At 57.3% G+C, this 15,552-nt stretch overlaps 1 protein-coding gene across 1 annotated transcript in view; it reads right to left on the reverse strand.

The window, feature by feature from the left end:
* Positions 1–15,552, reverse strand: part of ZFAT (zinc finger and AT-hook domain containing) — a 56,889-nt gene that overhangs the window by 14,322 nt on the left and 27,015 nt on the right. The window contains exons 6-10 of the mRNA XM_006100273.3: positions 11,448–12,835; positions 10,503–10,735; positions 4,147–4,234; positions 2,539–2,688; positions 1,445–1,618 (exon numbers count right to left, since the gene is read on the reverse strand). Coding sequence (XP_006100335.1) covers positions 1,445–1,618; positions 2,539–2,688; positions 4,147–4,234; positions 10,503–10,735; positions 11,448–12,835 — 2,033 coding nt within the window. The remainder of the gene's footprint in view (positions 1–1,444; positions 1,619–2,538; positions 2,689–4,146; positions 4,235–10,502; positions 10,736–11,447; positions 12,836–15,552) is intronic.

Below are 15,552 nucleotides of genomic sequence, written 5' to 3' on the forward strand. Positions count from 1 at the left end.
GCGCACCGGCGCCTCTGTCCCTGCACCACCTCCCAGATGCCCAGCACGAGGCTCAGAGGGGCCCAGAGAGGTCAAGCTCACGCCTCCGCTGCAGCGCACCAGAGAGAATGAGGTGGTCAGGAAGGCTTACTGTTCCCGCAGATGTGGAACTCATAAGCCGTCGCGTGACGTATTGCCCCATTACTCAGGATACGGCTGCTTCGCTGTCACTGTATTTTTATTGTTTTGATTGTGGGTTTTCCCCAGCCTCTGCTCACGTGGGAACAGCTCTGGCTCTGGCTTTCCTCTGCCTCAGGCAAGCCCTGGTCCTTCATCGGACAAATCCCAGCTAAGCATTCAGTCTTTCCCACTGACTCCCTGAAGCCCAACCCAGTTCCTGCCCAGGATCCCACAAAAGCTCCCACGGTGGGGAGGGGGTCCCCAGAACGTCCTTGAAGGTCGGACCATGGCTACCTCACCTCTAGTTCTGTAATAAAAGATCTTTATTGCAATCACTTGGATATTTATCATAAACTCCTACTCTTACATGTGATTATGCTAAGTAACAATATATTTACAAACATAGCTTGTTAGTCTTGTGACATAGAGTATTCACAAGGCCCTCACGGAATGTAAAGAAAAACAAAAAATATTAAAGGCCTTTTAGGTTCAGTTGCCTGTCTTCCTACAATTCGCCTTCCTTGCTCTACCCAGCCCCTCAGGATGACCTTCTCCGCCACTGTGACCGAGGCCCACCGCCCTCCCGCCCACCAGGACTCACGCCGCCTCCCAGTGCTCCCTCTCCTCCCATCACTGCGCCCACCCTGTCCACGGCGCACACTCTCCTCCCACTGACAATCACCTCCCAGAAGGTAGGCACCGCTCCTCATCGACCCTGTGCCCCAGAACCTACCTTCACGGCCGGCATAGTCAGAACTCAGTCCATGGCTCTTAACGAGCGAATGAAATTAGAAATCCACTTCACACTTTACTAAGGTCAGATCTGCCCGACAGAGTCTGTGCTTTAGACTCAGCCCCGTTGCGGACTGAACGTGAAAACCCGGGCGGGGCTTGGATGAAAAGCGCCCCCAGTGGGAACACCAGGCGGGGTGATCAGGGGCGCCCCCAGCGTCTCAGGCTTGGGGGATGGAGGGCTGAGAGGGTTGCAGCTGCAGAGCCAAAGGCTGAGGCCTCCGGGGATGCCCATTCCCTGAACCCTTCCACGCTCTCCCACACTGTCCACACGCACGCACACACGTGGCATACACACATGCACACACATGCACACACACACAAGCCCTTGTGGTGTCAGGCGCGGCTCTAGCACTGACTGACATGGGGCCGCGGCTGCTGCCTCTCAGAACGAAAATTCCACAAGACGTGCCCTCACCTGCCTGACACCCACAGTTGCTGCTGGACTCGGGGTGCCAGCCTCACGCCACACGGGAGGGAGGCACGTACTCACCGTCTGCGGTGTGAAGGAGCTTGTGGCTTTTCAGCGTCCCCTTGGACTTGAACTTCTTGCCGCACATGTCACAGAGGTGGGTCTTCTCCGTGCTGTGGCGATTCATGTGCGCCTTGAGGTTGCTCTTGCTGCGCGTCGCGTACTCGCACAGAGAGCACTTGAAGGGCTTCACGCCTGCCGGAGAGACAGTACATCCATGCCCACACGTGTACGTCTCCGTGTGTGTACCCACCCCACCCTGAACAAAGCGCAGGGCTTGCCCTAAACACGCCGCACACTTTCCACGCCCGCTCTTCCCGGCTGCGCCCCCGACTGGGCCGCCCTCTCCTCCTGAGCCTCCAGGCCTCCCCTCGGTGCCTCCTCCTCCTCCTTAAGCACATGCCCCGTGTCCCGGCCTCTGTGCCCAAGCCCTGCAGCTCTCAGCCCGCTGTGCTGCTCAGGCCACTGCAGGGCGCTGTCCACACATCTCTCCCCACAGCCCTGAGCAGCTCCTCCGCCAGATGCTCCTCAAATCCACCTCCAATGCCTTAAACGGAACAAAATTAAACAACCAAGGGCCTTGGTAAAAAACCAATGGGGCCGGCCGGCGTGACACAGTGGTTGAGCATCGACCTGTGAACCTGGAGGTCACGGTTGGATTCCCGGTCAGGGCACATGCCGGGTTGCAGGCTCAATCCCCTGTGGGGAGTGTGCAGGAGGCAGCTGATCAATGATTCTCTCTCATCATTGATGTTTCTCTCTCTCTCCATCCCCCTTCCTCTCTGAAATCAATAAATATATACTAAATAATTGGTACTGCTGCGGCTGAGGCGCACCCTTGTGGGCACCGGAGGTACTGCTGTGCCTGAGGCGCACCCTTGCTGCCTAGAGCAGGGCCTCCTGCGATGTCTTTAAGGAGAGCTGTGAAGACCTGCACATCGCTCACCACCGCACCTGCAACTAAATACGTAACTGGGCCCTGGTCGAAGGGATGGATGGGCACGCTTCCCAGTGTGCGAGAGGAGTTCTAACGGCAGGAGACCCGAAGACGTGGCTGCCTCCAGGCTCCTCCCAGTGGAAGCGTGCAGGCGCCACACTCCACGGCGGACACTCACCTTCGTGAGCCCAAATGTGCCGCTGCAGGTCGGAGCCGTTCTTCATGAAGTAGAAGTCGCAGTACGGGCACTTCATGGCCCTCTTGCCGATCAGCCCCTTCAGCTGAACCCTCCGGCCCAGCACCTCGGAGATGGTGCTCATGGAGACCTCTGCAAGAAAGGCGGGCGGTCATCGCAGCAGCCGGGACCCTCGCGGCGGCACCTGAGCCCACGGGTCAGGCCCACAGCACAGAGGAGGCCGACGGGGGCGTGCCTCGGGGGTCACGAGAGGAGCTTTGCCTAAACCGTTACCCCAGAACCTAATCAGGTCTCAAATCCAAATATGCACGTGCATGACCTCGGATAAAGGCGGAATGTGACACTGTCCAGGAAACGACCGGTTCCCCCAACGAAACCATGTCATGGGGGAACAGGCAGCGGGGGTGGGGACATGACACTTCAGTGACTTGCGCCTGAAGCAGAAGGCGTGGGTCTTGTGTAAAGGACAACCACCTGTGTCACTGGGGGAGCGGGGAGGGGCCTGACACGCGGTGGGAGAGGGATGCGTGTGACCCCGCTTGTTTCAATGCTGGCCCGGCGGTGATGCTGAGAGGATCCTCATAAGAGACGCCTTGAAAGCTCTGTTTGTGGGGAAATGACGTGCTGTCTGGGATATACTTTCAAAGAATGTTCCCAGGGAAAAACAAAGCGTGGGGGGCTGACACAGGAAACAAGTGTGACAACTGAGGACGCAGCTGTGGGTACCTGGGAGCCCTCCCTGAGAGGACCAGGGGCCGCGGGGACAGTACCGATGACTAGAGCACAAGGAGTGTGAGTGTGATGGGGACACGCAGGGCGGGGGGGGGGTGCCCCACACCTGGGCCACCAAGCCTCCCCCAGAGGGGCTTTGAGAGGAACCTAGAGAGGAAACAGGAACGGCCTGGCGGGTGCGGGTCAGTGGCAACTGAGCATCAACCAGTGAGCCAGGAGGTCGCTGTTCAGTTCCCAGTCAGGGCTCAATCCCCAGTAGGGGGCGTGCAGGAGGCAGCCAATAGATGTTTCTCTCTCATCAATGTTTCTCTCTCTATCCCTCTCCTTTCCTCTCTAAAATAAATAAAAGCATATTTTTAAAAAATAAAAAGTAAACAGGAGTTAATCGGACAGAATGGAGATGAATCCCAGGTGGTGAGGACAGAGTGACAGATATGAAGGCCCAGGCCTCACCTTCCCGCATCTGAGTGGCGTGGAACTGACCAAAGGTGACGGTCACTCCAGCTCACGGAGGCACCTGGGGCTGGGAGGAAGCCCACACCCCACAGGCCACCACGCTGGGCAGGCCTGGCTCCGGGGTGGCATCTTCTCAGGGGCACCCGAGGGGACCCACGTCAAGGCATTCGAAGTTCATGTTGGAGAGGGGGAGGGGCACTCGTGACCTCGGGGAGATAAGAGGATAAATGAGGCAAATAATGACATAAGCTCCGGCTCTAGATAAAGAGGACGGTCTCCCTCCAGTTCACGCCTCTCGTCCTCCCTCTTTGCTCCCTGAGGTGCAGCCGATGGGTATCACTGTTCTGAAATGAGTGTGAGCATTTTCCTATCGATCTCCCCCTCCAAGCTGCACAGCCTTACCCGGGTGGTTCGTCTTGATGTGCGACTTTATCAACCGATCTTCTGAAAAAGACTTCTCACACACAGGACAAGAATAACTCCTTTTGTCCTTAACAGAAAGAGAGCGCAATCAATTGACGGTCTGGTTTCACCCGGCTCTGTGGAAAGGTCGCCGCCCCCACCGCCGCCGCCACCACCATGAAAGCTAGATGCGCAGTGCACCTGTCCGGGGACGCGCGTGCAGCCTGCACCTGCCCCGCGCGGCCTGCACCTGCCCCACATCTGCCCGCACAGCTGGCCAGCTCCACAGCGGCCGGGGAACGAGGCCGCCCCGGGTCAGAGGGAGGGCTGGGCGCAGTGAGAGGTAGCAGTCCTGCAGAGGTGGCCAGGCTGCAGGGCAGGGCTTGGCCTCGCGTCTCCACACAGGCCAGCGCACACCGCGTCCCCAGCGCTCAGGGCACGGCGTGCACAGGGCGTGCACAGGGGTCAGAGAGCAGAGTGTAGGAGACTCTCCGTGGACGGCATTGTTGTGCTCATGTTACAGATTAAGAAACCGAGGCCATGTCGGAGCCGAGTGTGCGGGTGCCCAGCTGGGCTCCTCCCGCCCAGAGCCGAGTCCTGCCCAGGCTGCAGGGAGGCCCTCACCCGGCCCGGCCACCGCCTCACCCGCTAACCCTAACGACAAACCAAAGACATTACCAGAAGAGAAGACAACAGGCCAGGATCGCCATGAACACAGATGCAAACCTCCACAGAACGTGAGCACCTCAAGCCCAACGGCGCACGAAGGAACCCTACGCCGCGACCAAATGGGGCTGGTCCAGGGTAGGCTGGGCGCGTGGGGGAGGGGCACACGGGGAATCTGTACCTTCTGCTCAATTTTGAACCTAAAACTTCTCTAAAAGGTAAAGTGTGTCCAAAAAGCACATCCAGTGCCCAGCACAGCGAGTGCTGGATGAGTGTGACCGACGCTGTGGCGGTGGGCGTGGCTGTGTTCCCGCAGCTCAGCCTCAGAGGACAGACCCTCGGGGCCAGACTGCCTGGTGGACTCACAGGACGCCCCCGGAGGCTGGTGCTCCCCAGAGTACACTTAAGAAAAGGGCACTTTGTATTTAAAAACAAAACAGCCCTGGCCAGTTTGGCTCAGTGGCTGCAGCATCGGCCCGAGAACTGAAGGGCCCCGGGTTCGATTCCGGTCAAGGGCACGTACCTTGGTTGCAGGTTCCCCAGCGGCCCTGGTTGGGGTGCGTGCAGGAGGCAACCAATCAACCAATTGACGTGTCTCTGTCACATTGACGTTTCTCTGTTTCTCCCTCTCCCTTCCACTCTCTCTAAAAAAATCAATGGAAAAATATCCTCGGGGAGGATTAACAAAAATAAAAATAAAACATAAAACAAATAACCAAGTCCCTCCGAACAACCAACTGGTGTGGATGCATTTCACACCTCTGGGGCCCAAGCCTGCCCGCCAGGCCCAGGTGTCCGGGGTGCGGGCAGCCAGCGCGAGGCCCAGCCAGCGCCCAGGACTTCTGCCCAGACTGCATCACGGCTCCAGGCTTCTGTGTGCTCCCGTCACTGTCCTCCTCTGCCCCCACCCTCCCAGGTCACCTCGGCCTCCCGCATGGCACACAGGCGCTCACACAATGTCACCGTGACATCTGGAGGATGCGTGGGCCCGGCACCCACCCGGAGGAGACCCGTCACGCCCACGTCCTCAGAGCTGACGGAGGCTCTCGGAAGCTTTGAAGGAGTTTGCGGTGATCTCCCCTGAGTCCTTGGTTTTTGATTTTTTTCCTTTTAATCTCTGATCGTCTGAAAGCAATTTATCTCCGAGCTTATCAGGGCCCCTCATTTTCCGATGCCTTTGAAGGCTGGTGGAAGGACATGGGCGGTGGGAAAGGGTGCACTCTTAGAACTCATTTATTTCTTTTTCAAAACCTCCGCTCCGTACCGGAGATGAAAACCCGGACCGACAAAGCAGACTTAAAAAGCGCGGTGGTTAAAGCCTTCCTGGCAGAGGCAGCGGATGCGAGCTGCACACCGTGATGGCGGTGACACAGCCCGGCCCTGGGAGCTGCGTGTTCCCAGGGAAGTGACCTTCAGAGCAACACAAGACTCTGAAAGGAGGGAGGCGGCAGCTGGAGGCCACGGCCACGGCCACGGCCACAGCCCGCGGTGCAGCCCCCAGGCTCACTCTGGGCAAACCTCGCCTCGGTCTACACCCCTGCGCCACCAGATGTGTTAACTGGCCTGAGTACACCTATGAAACATTTGAAATTAACTTAGAAACATAAGGTGGGAGACTGCACTCGAACACTGTCTCAGGGATCAAAGGCCGCGGCTACGGTACCGCCGCCCTCTGTGCACTCAGCCCTTCGTTCCTTCGCCCCGAGGACAAAGGCATGAGCCACTGAGCCCCCCGCAAGGAGCAACAACACCCGGAGCCCAGTCATCACCGAGGGACACGCAGGACGGAGGAGGCAGGACAGCTGACGCTCCCACTGTGAACAGTGAGGAAGGAGCCAGGATCAGGCTCCCTTCGGGTTTCAGCTCAAGGATCTCCCTTCACCCGCAGTGGCTCTGCTCTGCCAGGCCGCGCCCCTGTGGTTCGGGCCCCGGGCAGCTGCCAGGAAGCTGCTCTGTGCAGGGGACGACACTCTGGTGGCCCGAGGGCCCCGGTTCTGGGGACACGCGCCCGCAGGCGACAGAGAAACGAACTGGCCTGTGACCAGGTAAGAAAGGTCCGCCCTCCCGTCGCCCGGAAAGAAACAGCCGTGTCCCATCATTCAAGGTCGGGAACAGTTCCCTCCACTTGGAGGAGGAAACCACCGCGGACGGACCACGACTCCCAGAGGGACTGGCGGCAGCTCCCTCTCCCTCCTCTGCTTCGTTGGCACCGATCGTTGGTTGACTTTTTAAATTAGTTCACCTTTATAGCCGAATAAACGGTGCCCTGACAGGTCAGTGACTGACAAACATGTCACTTCGCCACCCCGCACATGCATGTACACATGCTGACACATAAACGTACGGAAACACAGGTCTCAAAAATAGCACTTACCTGGGTGTGGGCGGGTAATGCGGATAATTTGTTTTGTTCGATCCCCTTTCCTTTAAGGTGGAGTAGCCGAGGTCCACCAAGCGCAGTGAGCGGCCCCATAGGGATCGGGAATGGACCGTGGCTCAGGCCCGAACACACGCCGACCTCGTTATTCTACACGTTTCCTAACTTAGCCCTCTCCACCCCGAGAATAGGACAGGGACGTCATGTCCATTTCACAGATGAGAAAAGTGAGGCTTCAGGAAGCTAAGCGGTCACCCTAGATCCCAGGCGTGGACGCGGGGTCTGCCTCCAGCCTGCCAGAACCCCAAGCCCCTCTCGCTGTACAAAGAGCGTCTTCTCTCAAGACTCCCTTCCCCATGTTGGCACAGGGGTCCCGACATGTCCCCGACCAAGACCCTGCCCAGGCCCCACGTCTCCTGATTCCAGTACAGCCCTGACTGTACGTCACACCGTCTAGTACAGCGGTTCTCAACCTGTGGGTCTCGACCCCTTTGGCGGTCGAACGACCCTTTCACAGGGGTCGCCTAAGACCATCCTGCATATCAGATATTTACATGACGATTCATCACAGTAGCCACATTACAGTTACGAAGTAGCAACGAAAATAATTTTATGGTTGGGTCACAACGTGAGGAACTGTATTTAAAGGGCCAGAAGGTTGAGAACCACTGGTCTAGTTGCTAACGGAGGGAGAGGTGCCAGGAAGCAACCGTGTTAAGTGGGTGCACACCTTCCAACCCCTCGGTGGACCCTGGGCTGAGAAACGGCTGAGTCCCCGGGAACGAAACCCAGCACCCTGAGCCCTGCCACAGCGGGAACAGACCGGGTCCAGGCCCACTGGGGGGAGGCTCCTTTCCAATGTCCTCACTTTGCACAGCATGGGAATCGCAGGGGAGGGTCCGGCGGGCTTTCAACACCCCTGGCCTCAGCCCCGAGGGTCACAATGAGGACCAAACCCCAGGCTGACGCGAGGACTCGCCCCCCTCAGGGAGCACCCCCTCCCCACCCACCCAGCCCCGCCCTGGCATTGTCTGCACCCCGCTTTCCATCGCGAAGCTCACCCATGCACCTCGGAGGACGGGGGGCAGCACAGTCACTCCACCTCCGAGTGCCCATACCGAGAGGGGCCCCTCGGGCGGAGATTCATAACCACAGAAAGTGGACAAGAGAAGCTTCTTAAATGCCAGTCATCAAGAAAAACGAAAGCCCATGAGTTGGGGCTGAAGGGCTGAGAGCAGGTCCCTGACACCCCGTTGCCTGTGACCCCTGGGATGTGGCCGGGAGGCAATTCCCCCATCCAGGGGCCAGAACATAGCTGGGGGGACCCTGAGTCCCTCTGACACAGGCACTGGGCATGGAAAAACAGGCCCGGACTGTGAATCTCTCCTCCAGCTGCCTCCTCTCATCAGGCCCAAGTCCGTGTTTGAAAACCCAGAGCACCACGTTCCGAAATGAACGATGGAACAGTAGGAACAGGGTGACAGCCGCCTGCCTGTGATGCGATCCGCGCCGGGCTGTGCGGGCAGCTGCCTGTCCTTCCACACTCCGCCCTCCCTGAGGATGGGTCAACTGAGGCCCGGTCCTGTGATTCGTCCTGAGGCTGAGTGGGGCGGCAGTCTGGGTCCTGGGATGAACGGCAACACCCCACGCCCTCCCTCCTGGCTTCACAGGCATTTCTGGCAAAGTCACAATAATGCGTCCTGACACCTGGTTCCCGGCCCCGGAGAACCTGGAAGCCACACCAACCTGTCAGCCATTGTGGAAGGAAGCAGGACCGAGTAGCAGGCAGAACCAGGCGACGGGCAGCAGCTGACACACAGCCAGCCAGCCAACCAGCACTGAGCGAGTTCCTTCCATTCTCACCTCCCATTGACTCCAGGGATCTATATACACGCACAAACACGCGTGTGCATACATGTGTGTGCTGTGGTAGTTGTGTTTAACGGATGTGCATATGTGTGTGTTAGACTTATCGAGGGATCACTTCATAAATTATATAAATGTCTAACCACTATGCTGTATATTTGAAACTAATATAATATCGAATGTCAACTGGAAGTGAAAAAAGTCATTTAAAAAAACACGTGTGTGTACGTATACATGTGTATATGTGTGTGTGCGTATATATACCTGTGTATGTGCGTACCTAAGACAGATATGTACTTTCTAATACAGATTTCATACAGAGGGCCGCGCAGGAAGGACAAGTGACACCCAAGGTCACACAGCCTGTGCAGTGCTGGAGACAGGATTCGAATCCAGGTTCCTAACTCCGGAGGGCATGCTCTCGCCCACCCACAAAACCTGGGCAACCCTGACGTCACATGCCACAGTGTTTGGTGCCAGGAAACGGTGGCATGACATCCAGTGTCTGAAGCCTCGCTTTGTGCCGCCTGAGGCATAGGAAGGATGCCATGGAAACGAGCCCCACCAGGGCCCGCCGTGCCCCCAACACCCATCTCAAATCACTCCCAACTGTCATCCCAACTAGATGAGTCGCAAAAATAAATAGTCATGCACTGTTATACAATCTCCCACCAAATTATGAACAAATTTACCATCGTGAATATGAACCGCACCTTGAATAAACACATCGCTTTTTTAAAAATAAAATTGCTGGCCCGGCCAGTTTTGCTCAGCGATTGAGCATTGACCCATGAACCCGGAGGTCACGGTTCGATTCCTGGTCAGGCACATGCCTGGGTTATGGCTCAATCCCCAGTAGGGGGCGTGCAGAAGGCAGCCAAACAATGATTCTCTCTCATCATTGATGTTTCTATCTCTCCTTCTCCCTTCCTCTCTGAAATCAGTAAGAAAATATTAAAAAATAAAATGAAATGAAAATAAAATTGCTTCACTGATACTCTCTTGATTTCCTACAAATAACACAACCGTCAGACAACCGTGGTCGTCACGGTTCGCTGTGCTCTGACTATGAACCAATCGCCTCATTATCACTTGGCAGGCGTCATCTAATTGCCTCCTTTAACAACTCTGGTGGCAGCTACGGGGACGACGTTACCCTGTTAGTATTCCTAACACATCGCCGAGAGAGCTGGCTTTCCTTCTGTTCTGCAGACTCTCTCCGACGCTGAACATTTTGCACAGAAAGCAAGTTTATTCCCTCTAATCTTTTTTTTTTTTTTTTTTTATCCAACTGGAGGCTCTCCTGGGAAGGCTCTGGGAAGGCCTCTCGGTTCAGGGTGGACGCTGACACACTGGATGGACACGAAGCGGGGACACCTCCATTGGCATGAAGGTGAGCAAGCCATGAGCACCCAGGGGAGACGGGCTGCCCCCGGCTTCTACTTACCAGCTCTGTGTGCACTTTAAGGTGGGCCTGCAGCTTATATTTATCTGGAGTCGAGTAGTCACAGCCATCAGTGGGACACTTCAGCAGGATGTTACTGTGTTTCTGAATGACATGGCGTTTAAGGCAGTTTTTGGTGATGGAGGAATAATGACACTGGGAGCAATAATACAGATGTTCCCGGGTGTGGGTGCGGACATGCATGTCAAAGTGCACTTGGTACCAAAAAAGTTTGCCTAAAAAAACATGCTCACGTGAGAACAAGGAAGTTTCTTTTATACTGAACTTGATTCTTTTTCACATTATTACAGCTTAGTAACTATATTTATCGGCGTCTCCTGCTGGTCCGGGTTCCCCTTCACACTTTCCGCCACATTTCTGTCTGGAATTTACTTTTCAGAGGCGGGAGCCTGCAAACATTAAAGGTGCTACGTCAGAGCCAGGAGAGGACCCTTTAGGTGCCAACCACTGTGATGCACACGCATATATCGAAGGGTCTCTGGACGCCAGGGACTCTGGGGTCCCCGGTCCAGAGCTGGGCCTCCTGCTCCTGCCCTGCCAGCTCTCGGGCGGAGGCCAAGCCTGCTCTGTGTCTGGAAGGTTCTATCGGGGGCTCCCTGCAAAGCGCTGCAGCCTCGTCCGTGCCCTCTCTGCTCCTCTGGACCTCGCCACGCGTAAAGCCCTACGGGACCCACGGCCCGGGCCAGCAGGAAGCTCTCCTTGGGTAACACCCTGGCAGAGGCGGGCGGGGCCTCTGCGTGCCGCCTGAGCCCACACTTCGCTGTCCCTCACCCTGGCCGCCTCCGCAAGGACCTCACCGCGGGGCCACCATCGCTCTGGAAAGGAGGGTCAGCTCTCGGGAGAGACGTGGGCTCACAGCGAGCACGAGGTGACCCGAGCGAGGTGGGGGGTGGCGGGAGGCCCCCAGCGCCCCGCCGCCTCTCTTACCGCAGTATTCACACTCCAGGTCCCCGTACACCTTCCGGATCCTCTCGCACAGGCCGGGGTCCATCCGCCTCTTGGCCAGGCCGTCCAGGATCCGCAGGAAGGCGTTCATGTTCGCCCGGCGCTCGGGGCCGGGGCCGCAGAAGTCGGGCGGGCGCAGGGCCGCGGCCTCCTCACCGGTGACCAGAGGAAGGTCCGCGGCCTCTGCTGGGTCTGACCCGAGACACCTGTTGGGATCTGGCCCGTGGGTCGGGGGGCTCTCGGCGCCCTGGAAGTCCTGGTTGGCGGCAGGGCTTCCGGCCGTGGGCAGCAAGGGGGTGACTTCTGCGCCCTGAGACTGGGCGGAGCCTCCGGGCTGGGGGTGCGGGGTCCTCCCGGGAGCAGGGTGAGCCTCGCCAGAGGAGGTACCGCTTTTCAACAACAACTCATCCGACACCACCCCTTGCGAGGGGAGGCCCGAGGAGACCCCCGCGGCTGCCGGCTCGCAGGGGGGCAGGGCAGTGCCTCCGGCCGGCGCAGGCTCCTGCAGCGGGGCCTCTGGCTCCCTCCGGCCGGGCTGGGGTTCCGCCTCCTCCCTGGGTGCACTGGCCCCCGGGAGGGCAAGCCCATCCTCGGGGAGCGGCAGCCGGCCGCCCAGCGCCTCGGGCTGGATGTCCCCGCCGGGCTCCAGCAGGCAGAAGCTCTGGTTGATGGAACTGGTGAAGGCCGCGGCCTCGGCCTCGGGGGCGGCCCCGTGCGCCTCCCGGATGTGGGCGCGCAGGCGGATGGAGCTGACGAACTTCTTGAGGCACAGGGCGCACACGTAGACGAAGGGGTGCTTCCGCACGTGCAGCTCCAGCGCCTGGTACTTGGTGGCCCCGTGGCCGCAGAGCTCGCAGGCGAAGGGCCACTGGTCCCCGTGCACCAGCATGTGGCGGTCGCGGTCCAGCTCGTTCTTGAACTTGCGCTCGCAGACGTGGCAGTCGTAGAGCAGCTGCCGCTTGCCCTCGCGGGTCAGCAGGCGGAGCCCGTCCAGGGCCTCGCGCACCTGCGGGTCCTGCGGGTCGTGGGCGTCGCGCACGTGCTTGATGAGGTTCTTGACGTCCGAGTACTTCTTCTTGCAGAAGCGGCAGTGCTGCTTGACCTTCTTGTGCACCCGCTCCACGTGCACCTTGAGGTGGCCCTTGCTCAGGCAGGTGAAGGCGCAGAGGTCGCAGGAGAACTTCTCGCCCGTGTGCTTGCGCAGGTGCACGTTGAGGTTGGCCTTGATGGCGCTGGCGTAGCTGCAGTGCGCGCAGGTGTAGGGCTTCTCGTTGGTGTGGATGCGCAGGTGGGCCTGCAGCGAGTGCTTGAACTTGAAGACCTTGTTGCAGTACTCGCAGGTGAAGATCTTGAGCTGCGTGGGCCCGAGCCTGGGGACAGACACGGCACCGTTACCGCCGGGGACTCGGCACAGGCCAGGGACCTCTGACTGCTGAACCAGACAGCGAGGGCCCAAAGGGGAACCACGCGGGATTGAGCGTGGACGGGTGACACACGCACGCATGCACGCACTCATGCACTCATCAGCGGGCAGGACCGGAGGAGCGGGGAGGGCACAGGGATGGAAGGGGGGCTCCCTGTGGTGGTGTATCCCGGGGGGGGGGGGGGGGGGGGTGGGGGGGGGCAGGTCAGCACTCGGTTGGGCCTCAGTGTGTGTGTTGATGGCGATGGAGCAGGTGGAGAGAGAGAGATGCAGCTAACGCGGGTGAGGGTGGGTGGGAAGGTGTGGAGCAGAGAGGTCTGCGTCCAGGCCCAGAACAAGGAGGCGGGAGGAGGAAGAGGAACGCAGCTCACTGCATGCACCCCGAGCAGCTGAGTGTGGTCCACACAGGTTGCCTTGTCCTTAAATTAAACATATGAATGGACTGCAGTCCGCAGACACCGGAGGGTACAGCTCAGGGGGGAATGAAAATACTCCAATGTGAACGCTGCTGGCCCGCCTGCACCCGAGGCGAATTTAAGCGAACGCGTTTGGACCTTTCTCAAATGACAGAGGCGTCCAGGAGGCGACATTTAATTTGGTGCAAAGAGCTCCCAAGGCAGGCACCTTGGATTCATGGCGTTAACTAAGTAAACACATCACGGAGTTTCCTTCTGTAATGCAAGAGCTAAGTGGTCACTGGATAGATTCCTGATCAGGGCATATGCCTGGGTTGTGGGCTCAATCCCCCGTGGGGGGAGTGCACGAGGCAGACAGTGTGAGAACCACTCTCACATCCATGGTTCTCTCTCTCCCTCTCCCTTCCTCTCTCTCTAAAAAGCAAAAAATAAATAACAAACTAAAAAGCAAGATACAAAATTCCTCATAAAATATAACCTCAATTTTATAAAATATATGGCCTGTAAGTGACACCAATAAATGTTTATTTAAAAAATAATAATAAATAAAATATATGGCTTGAAAAAAGGCTGGAAGGAAATACATTAAAAATATTAACAGTGCTTATCTTAGGGTAGTGAAATTACAAATGATTCTTTTTTTTTAAATATATTTTATTGATTTTTTACAGAGAGGAAGGGAGAGGGATAGAGAGTTAGAAACATCGATGAGAGAGAAACATCGATCAGCCGCCTCCTGCACACCTCCCACTGGGGATGTGCCCGCATCCAAAGTACATGCCCCTGACAGGAATCGAACCTGGGACCCTTGAGTCCACAGGCTGACGCTCCATCCACTGAGCCAAACCGGTTAGGGCACAAAGGATTCTTTTAAATACTTTTCTGGACTTCCAAAATTTTCTATATAATAAATCTGTACCCTACTTGTATGAGAACCTAACTGATAGAACCTAATGGACATACTGCTGTACCCTGAAAGTTTCTATCTATAGTTTACAAAGCAAAATAGTCATACAAAAGCCTTTCGTAGCTATAATCGTGCGTGACAGTAGAAACACAGCCTAGATCTGTTAAATACTGAATATATCTCCCTGTAATTGAACTAGCATTTAGTTGAACCCCTGCAACAGACCTTGAAATACAATGAAGGTAATTAGCTCAGGTCTACAAATCACCCTGCGCTGAGACCAGAATGATCTTCAATTTATTCCATTACAGTTTTGCCAAAGGAAGGAGTATTGCCACCACTTCATCGATAAACGCCGTTGTTCAATCTGCAAGAGGGTGGACTGAGGCTGGGGCTGAACGCAGCGGCCACGGCATCATGTTCCGGTGCAGTAAGAGCACCGCATGCGCCAGACACGCCACGTGTTTCATCACCCAGTCCCCCCACTGCGCAGAGCCAGACTCCACCGGACACACTTACGGCTGGTGTCGCGGACTCGGAGGCGAGACCCCCTGCCTCAGGTCACGGGAGAGCGACAGCTGCATCGGCAGCCGCCGTGTCGTGTCCCTCACACCCTCAGTCCCTGACACGTCATAGGTGTGGCATCTGCTGCGCTGACCTCGAGTAGAAAAGTCTAGAGCTGCCCAGGTCCAAGTGGCACTAATGCTCGTCCTCTCTGCAAGACGCCCCCTTCCCTCTCCCACACACAGAGGGGACCCCAGAAAAGCCTCCGCGGGGCTCAGCGTGCTGCCGCCGCAGGTCCACACACAGCCGACGGGCCGGCGGCCTGTGCAGACCACACACTCCCTCCCTGGGCTGCACACTGGCCACAGAGGGCTTGATTCTTCAGTTAAGCCAAGAAGCCAATGTCCCTGCCCTGCCAGTTTGGCTCCGTGGATGGAGCGTCGGCCTGCAAACTGAAGGGTCCCAGGTTCGATTCCGGTCAAGGGCACAAGCCTGGGTTGCAGGCTTGATCCCCGGTGGGGACGTGCAGGAGGCAGCCAATCAATGATTCTCTCTCATCATTGATGTTTCTCCCTCTCTCTTCCTCTCTGATATCAATAAAAATATATTTTTTTAAAAAGAAACCAATGTCTTTGCCCTGGCCGGTGTGGCTCAGTTGGTTAGGTGTCATCCCATGCCAGGAGGTTGCTGGTTAGGGCACGTGCCCGGGTGGTGGGCTTGATCCCCGGTAGGGGGCGTGCAGGAGGCAGCTGTTCGATGGTCTACTCCAAGCATGTCAAACTCATGGCCAGCGGGCCGCATGGCTAAGGAATGCAGCCTGCCGGCCACGAGTTTGAC

Source organism: Myotis lucifugus, unplaced genomic scaffold, assembly GCF_000147115.1.
Source record: "Myotis lucifugus unplaced genomic scaffold, Myoluc2.0 scaffold_307, whole genome shotgun sequence".
Lineage (NCBI taxonomy): Eukaryota > Metazoa > Chordata > Mammalia > Chiroptera > Vespertilionidae > Myotis > Myotis lucifugus.